This window comes from Astatotilapia calliptera, chromosome 7 (genome assembly GCF_964374335.1).
Source record: "Astatotilapia calliptera chromosome 7, fAstCal68.1, whole genome shotgun sequence".
Classification (NCBI taxonomy): domain Eukaryota; kingdom Metazoa; phylum Chordata; class Actinopteri; order Cichliformes; family Cichlidae; genus Astatotilapia; species Astatotilapia calliptera.
In genome coordinates, this window is record NC_137428.1 from 39,302,626 (window position 1) to 39,310,397 (window position 7,772).

The 7,772-nt window shown below is 40.1% G+C and overlaps 1 protein-coding gene across 1 annotated transcript; it reads left to right on the forward strand.

Moving 5' to 3' along the window:
• The first annotated feature begins 1,326 nt into the window (after window positions 1-1,326).
• On the forward strand, window positions 1,327-6,992 carry dpm2 (dolichyl-phosphate mannosyltransferase subunit 2, regulatory). Its single transcript, XM_026174582.2, has 4 exons — window positions 1,327-1,497; window positions 3,988-4,077; window positions 6,061-6,163; window positions 6,246-6,992. The coding sequence occupies exons 1-4, from the start codon at window positions 1,495-1,497 to the stop codon at window positions 6,299-6,301; spliced, it is 252 nt and encodes an 83-aa protein (XP_026030367.1). The 5' UTR covers window positions 1,327-1,494; the 3' UTR covers window positions 6,302-6,992.
• The last annotated feature ends 780 nt before the right edge of the window (window positions 6,993-7,772 follow it).

A 7,772-nucleotide genomic window follows, 5' to 3' on the forward strand; every position in this document is an offset into this window, starting at 1 on the left:
TATCTGATGCTCCAGGAATGAAAGGAATCTGGTTCTCATTCCTTTCTTTTTTTGAGTCCTCCTTTGGTGGATTTGTCGTACTAAGGATCATTGGTACTGTTGAAAAGTCCAGTTCTAATTCAACTTTGAACTTTCAGATGGATGGCCTCACATTATCCTGTGTCACTGTTTACAGAATTCACAGAGTGGTTCTTCCTCTTAAAAGCTGTCTTTGCTCTGCAATAAAACATGTCAACTGTTACTGTGATGATCCATCAGGACATCAAAGGCCTGGTCTTGACTTCTAGATTTACTGTCAAACTCCAGATATGGAACAAGAAGGGGGGAAAATCATCTTATAAAAAGCATCTCGAAGAAAATCAGGGGCACTTCAACTTAATGAAATATGTAAATGACCTGAAACCAAACAGCTTGAATTTTCTGAAGGACAATGAGAATTTCATTTGCCCCTTACTATTTTCCACTTCAGTGCAGGTATAAAATGATTATCTAATTATTCTGCTTTTATTCACATTAAAATAAAGCAAAAAATGATTTTTATAATGTCTGTCAACAGTATTTTATGGTTTGTGGGGTGATTATAAAATATTTTTTACGATTCTGAATACAATGTGTCAACGTCAATTTTTTCCATTTGTTTTGTTTTTGTGTTTATTTGCCTCAAACATGCGTGTGATGCTGTGATCTATGAAGCTGCAGTAGCAGGTAAACCACGAAGGGGCTTTACAAGGACATGGTCAAGATCATCCAACAAAAAATATTTTTCATGCTGGGAAAAAGACAAAAGAGAATTGAAGAACCTTGGGTTGACAGGAAGCAGCTGAATTTAACCTGGACAAGATCAACATAAGTCAAACAGTTGCCTACAATACCACCTTGGATACTCCCTGATCCAGTAGTATGTTTCACACTATTAAACAAAAAGAATAAGGATAGGGGTTTTATCCTTATTCTTTATTATTTGCATACAGTGCAAGAATATATTACTCAGCATTGCAGTTCTGTCAGAATCTACACAGATCGGTTATATCTCGACTTAGATTCGGACACACTGGTTTGAATAGCACCTTGCTTTTATTAATAGGGAAACACTGCACAGGGGAGTGTGACTGCAGTAGAGAACATGTTTTATTGGATTGTTAGAAATTTGATGCTGAAAGAAGACAACTGATGAAAAAGCTTGACGATATAAAAGTGAAACTGGACTTGTTTGATTTATTTCGCAAGAACTGTAAAAGTGAAAGTTATCAAGCCATATTTTGGTCTTTAAGGAAGACTCATTTGTTTCGGAGAATTTGAATGTTTTTATTTTGGGGGGTCATTTCGGTCCACACTCCATACCAGTTGGTGACGGTAGTGCGGTACTGCTGTAAGAAGAACCACGAGAGGGCATCAGAGACCATTAGATGAATTGTATCAACCGGATTACTGAACAGGAAGAAGAGCACCAGGATACGTCAGCAAATAACAACATTACCTGTGTGTGGGTGAGAAATGGTAAGAAAGCTGCTGTGATTACTTTTAAACAGCTGATAAACGAGCAGAGACAAATTAATACTTTAATGAAATTTTATCAGTTTAAGCGTAATTAGCTTCAGAGCTAATCTTTGCTGTTTGGCTGTGACATTTGTTTCTTTTAGCTTCATGCTAGCAGTCAGCTTCATGGTTGGGGATTATAAGTTAACCGACCTGGTAACATTTTTCAGCGCCGAATTTACTGGCAGTGTTTTTTAATTCGTATGTTGCATGTTTATGAAGTTAGGAGATCAAATATCTTTGATAATTATCAAATTGACTAAAACGGTGAAGGTTTGAATGAAGTTTGGTGCGGCTGCGCAGTGCCGTTGCAGCTTAAAGGGGATTCCCAAGATTGTCTCCTTTTAATGCATCTTATTGTGGAAATGGGGGAACACCTGGTGGCTGCAGATGCTTCTGTTGGTTTAGTTGTCAGAGTCGCCGTGCTGCGGTGCAGGCAGCGTTGTAGCTCGAGCTGTTAGTTTAATTGGCAGGTGCTGATGGAGTTAGTGTGATGATGCAAAATGCATACACGCGTCAATATTATCCTAAGACAACAATTAAGTTATTTAAATTTAAACAAATAAATAAACCATGAAGTCTTCCGTCTGGTCTCCTAGCTCTGTCTTTCTTTGTAAATACCCTCGAGTTTACCTGCGTAGACCCTGTTTAGCGCCTGCTGATTCAGGAAACATGCCCCCGTTATCTGGTGAAAGTCACAGTTTAACGTGGGCAATACAACGTGACGTCATCACAATATTGTGCACAAAATAAGTAAATGTAGTTTGTTTTTTCAGCGCAGAGCTGCTGGAACTTCTTCCCCCTCAGAGTGACCGATCTGGATGACAGATGACAAACAGGATTTAAACGGATGGAGCGATGGACCACTTTATAAGCAAACCTGTTGCTTTAATAAGAATTTGGGCTGTTTGGATATGGAATAAATAGAATTAATGACCCACACTGTTTGGATTAGTACCCGTGTACGTCAGTAATATAGCTGCTACTGATCTGCTGAAACGATTAAAAATCATTGTGGTGGAATTAAGGCTCGGCGGGACCACATATCGCACTTATGAGCCGTTTATTTAGATCACACCACAACGCACACCAACCCCTGAGTCCCCGTGTTTTAACTCGGCGGGCGTGATTAAGGATGCAGTGCAGGTGCGTCCGCCCTCCCTGCACGGCACCGCAGACCACGCCCCACCACAGTCATCCTCTCAAGATGCGAGTATCTTCAGAAAACTCACCAAACTCACAGCTGAAGCACTTAGCAGCTTATCAGTCAGGTTAGAAACAGGACGTAGGTTTAAGTGTGTGTTTTTGATCTGGTGCTCAGCATCCATCGGTCCTCCTTTAAATCACGTTTGTCATCTTTAACCCAGATTAGTCACTCAGAGGGGAAAGTGGAGGTCAGCTGAGCTGATCGGTGGTGTCCTGAGAAAATGTCAGCTGTTATTTATGTTAAAGAAAGACAGGGGTAGGAGACCAGGCAGAAGACTTTGTGATTTATTTATTTTTTTATCCAAACAATTTATTTGTTGTCTGAAGATAATTTTGATGTGTGTATGCATTTGCACAAGCTGCAGATGGAGACTTTTCCCCCCCCCCAAGGTCTTTAATCTTGTCAAGCTGCAGATACACTGACAGACAGAGGATCCAACATCTGGAACACGGAGAGTAGAACATGTAAACAAATCTAACCAGTTAACCTGGAGCACTGGGGTTAGTTGCAGGTATAGTTGCAATGGTGAATTTAGATGAGTTGGTTTAGAGGTTGATTTAGTTGCAGATGAATGATGAAGTTGAAGTTGCTGTAGTGTCAGTGGTTGTTTTAGCTGCATAGGTTGTCATGTTTAGTTGCAATTGACCTTGTAGATGGAGCCGTTGTTTTCGTGACCTCGTACTGGAGATCTTTTGATTCGAGATCTATTGAATCAACGTCTTGTTGAGTTTTCATTTATTTGTTGATTGTTGCTCGTTATTTTGACTACATGACTTCCTTTGAAATGCGGGTTTATAAAAGTGCCTGTAAATAAAGATAACTATTTATATTGATCCAAATTTTTTTTTTAGTAAAAGTTTACCTGCAATTTTTGTTGGTATTTACTCTTGTTGCTGTTTGACATTTATTTAAAAAAGGTAGAATCACAGTTTATTGGTCAGGATGTGATGTAAAGTCTTAATGAGTATTTTTAAATTTGGCCAAAACTGACAATTACAAAGCTAATGTTTGCCAGGGGAGGATGGTGCCATGAAGTGTGCTCAATATCCAAGTAACAACAAGGAGGATCTCCTTTCCAGTTGCTTTATGGGAAATTTAGTGTCTCACCTCTGACGACAACCTGACGTCTGGCTTTAAACTTTTAACCACATTCACATTAGTCTGCATAAAGCTTCAAACGACCACCAGTGCCATGCTTAACACCGACGTCCTCGTGCTCAGTTTTTCTGTGGATATGTTTTCAGGCTACTGGAGTGGATCAAGCGGCTGGCATGAGTCTTGTTGTCTTCAGCCTCGTGCTGTTCACGTACTACTCTGTCTGGGTCATCATCCTGGTAAGTTCTCTTCAGTTCACTGAAATCACATCAGTCACATGGACATACAGGGAGTGCAGAATTATTAGGCAAATGAGTATTTTGTCCACATCATCCTCTTCATGCATGTTGTCTTACTCCAAGCTGTATAGGCTCGAAAGCCTACTACCAATTAAGCATATTAGGTCATGTGCATCTCTGTAATGAGAAGGGGTGTGGTCTAATGACATCAACACCCTATATCAGGTGTGCATAATTATTAGGCAACGTCCTTTCCTTTGGCAAAATGGGTCAAAAGAAGGACTTGACAGGCTCAGAAAAGTCAAAAATAGTGAGATATCTTGCAGAGGGATGCAGCAGTCTCAAAATTGCAAAGCTTCTGAAGCGTGATCATCAAACAATCAAGCGTTTCATTCAAAATAGTCAACAGGGTCGCAAGAAGCGTGTGGAAAAACCAAGGCGCAAAATAACTGCCCATGAACTGAGAAAAGTCAAGCGTGCAGCTGCCAAGATGCCACTTGCCACCAGTTTGGCCATATTTCAGAGCTGCAACATCACTGGAGTGCCCAAAAACACAAAGTGTGCAATACTCAGAGACATGCAGGACAATGCTCCATCACACGTGTCCAAGTACTCCACAGCGTGGCTGGCAAGAAAGGGTATAAAAGAAGAAAAACTAATGACATGGCCTCCTTGTTCACCTGATCTGAACCCCATTGAGAACCTGTGGTCCATCATCAAATGTGAGATTTACAAGGAGGGAAAACAGTACACCTCTCTGAACAGTGTCTGGGAGGCTGTGGTTGCTGCTGCACGCAATGTTGATGGTGAACAGATCAAAACACTGACAGAATCCATGGATGGCAGGCTTTTGAGTGTCCTTGCAAAGAAAGGTGGCTATATTGGTCGCTGATTTGTTTTTGTTTTGTTTTTGAATGTCAGAAATGTATATTTGTGAATGTGGAGATGTTATATTGGTTTCACTGGTAAAAATAAAAATTGAAATGGGTATATATTTGTTTTTTGTTAAGTTGCCTAATAATTATGCACAGTAATAGTCACCTGCACACACAGATATCCCCCTAAAATAGCTAAAACTAAAAACAAACTAAAAACTACTTCCAAAAACATTCAGCTTTGATATTAATGAGTTTTTTGGGTTCATTGAGAACATGGTTGTTGTTCAATAATAAAATGATTCCTCAAAAATACAACTTGCCTAATAATTCTGCACTCCCTGTATGGAAGCTGGTGTTTTTGGGGGGAGTTAAATTGTTGTTTTAACTGTGATTGATGTTAACTAGCCTGTGGCACAACAAAGCAAATTACCGAGCTGGCGCTACATAAACTACACCGGCACATGCTACAAGTCAAGCACCCAGCTCATGTAACTGATTATGTCACCCCAGTCTTTTTTTATTTATTAGAGACTTCCGTGTATTCTTTGAATTAATTTAGTCCAGGTTCCAGCCAAAAGCTTTTAATTGGTGAGTTCGTTGGTTTGTGCATTGTGGAAGCTGTGAGATACAGTCTGTTAGAACAATCTCATTGTAGAGTTTATGTAATGTCCTGACTTTGCCATGTTCCTCTCACCATCCTTTTCTTTGTTTAACATGGCTCCAGCCCAGATGTAGTATAAAGGTCACCAGAGGAAACAGGAGAGACTGAAAAAGAACTTCGAATAACAAGCACATTAAACTAAAGTACACCAGTCTGTTGCCTTTGATAGCATTGTGATTCACTTCCATCCTATTCCACCTTCCCCTTTTTTGATTTGCTTTTTCCATTCACATAAAAAAAAAAATACTGAACTAGATCTCCGTCTTGAGGGAATGGAGGAAAAAAAATCCTGTCCAGAAACTAACCAATAGCTTTGTATCTGCCTTTTAGTGCACCATTCCTCGTGTTGCTTTTTGTAGTCTAGGTGTGGAACTGCGTCATGTGACTCGCGGACAGTAATTTTGACACCACACATTAATATGGTTGTTTTGGTCGTTTTTCCAGCCTTTCGTGGACAGCGATCACTTCCTGCACAAGTATTTTCTTCCTCGGGAGTACTCAGTCATTCTGCCTGGAATCGCAGCAGTAATACTGCTCATCTGTATAGGTCAGTCCACCATGAGAACTGCAGGCCAAGTTATCTGCTTATCTAATTCAATGAACACTAATGCCTGTTATCCTCTCTGCAGGAGCCTTCACCGTTGTCATCATGTGGAAGAATCGCAAGCCAAAAAAAGCGGACTAATGTTGTAAAACATCAGCTTCTTGCACCTTACAACTAAAATCCAGCCCTATTTTGTAATAAATACTCCTCATCATCACTTTTACAAGTATTTTTGTTCAGAGGAAAGTTTGCCGGTCTTAATTCTGCATTTTAAGAAATCAGCTTTGGTGGCCCCAAGTGGCATCATTGAATGCACTTCTCTTAAGACCATTTGGAAGTTTCTCGACATTTTTAAGGTATTGCTGCGTGGACAAATGAGACAAGAAATTATGTTTGGAGGGAAAAAGGCACCAAAACCGCATCGTGACTGTGAAGCAAGTTGGAGGGTGGAGCCACCTTGAGGTCCTGGACACCTTTACACTCAGTGAGAGATCAATGATTATAAAACGTTACAAAGACATTTTCAAGTGAACATCAAAGCAGGAGTTCATGAGCAAAAGCTTTTGAGAGGTGGGGTGATGCAACCCAGCAATAACGCAAAGACGCCAATGAATAAAGTCCAGGGATGTTGTGGTAGGACCTGAAAGGGGCTGTTTGATAGGAGGAATTGTTCAGAAATCCTCTTCATCATTGTGCAAGTCTCGTATGAAGTTACAGGAAATGCCAAAGTCCTTATAGAAGCAATTCTGACCCCTCAGCAGCTCCCCCGAAACACCTTCGAGCACTTACTTGGGCAAAAATTGAAATAAAGTTTAAAAAGACGACCCTCTAATCTGTTCATTTGTATTTCTGTGCACAGTTTTCCATTGTTTGTCGTCATGTTCCTGAACACAGTTTTTCATCTGTCTACTAGTATATGTATTTGTACATACAAAATTATTATTTTCACTTAAAAGTTGGAAAAGTCTGCATGTGGAGGCTGGAGCAGTAGGTGGTGGAGCTGCTCACACACACTCAAGTTTGAGTCCCACATGTCACAGATTTTACAATGAATTTTAAATATTTGAATGATTTAAATGCATTAATTATCATTTGAAACCACTTGGTTTCAGTTAGAAAAAAGGTCACCGCGTCCATTTCTTTGAGGTTAATTTACATTTGCCACGAGACCGTGCTGCTCTGTCGTAATGAGAAACGAGATGGAGGATGTTGCTAAACAAGCAGTTATTGTGTTTAATAAAAATGTGAACAACACAGCTGTTTTTTTTTTTCTGTTGTGTGATCAGTTTTGTCAGGTTGTGTTTGTTTACAATTCTGGCTCAGATTGAAATCAAGGCACATTTTATGCAGAAATCCTGATAATCTCACAGACTGCTTAGAAAGTATGGACGTAGCCAGCAGGACCCCCTGGTGTGTTAAGCTCCGCCCTGAAACCTCATGCTGAATGTTTTCACATGTCAGATATATCAGATGTAACGGGACACACGCCTTCCAAAAAGTTCAGCTTTTGTTTCGTCAGTCTAAAGATTATTTGCCCAGAAGTCTTGGGGATCATCAAGATGCTTTTTGGCAAACTTGAGATGAGCCTTTGTGATCTTTTTGGTCAGCAGTG

What these genes read in the sequence shown, in the direction of transcription:
- dpm2 (XM_026174582.2), top strand. An exon ending in CTGTCTGGGTCATCATCCTG is followed by an intron (nt 4,078 to 6,060) that starts GTAAGTTCTCTT and finishes TCGTTTTTCCAG; the next exon opens with CCTTTCGTGGACAGCGATCA. An exon ending in AATACTGCTCATCTGTATAG is followed by an intron (nt 6,164 to 6,245) that starts GTCAGTCCACCA and finishes TCCTCTCTGCAG; the next exon opens with GAGCCTTCACCGTTGTCATC.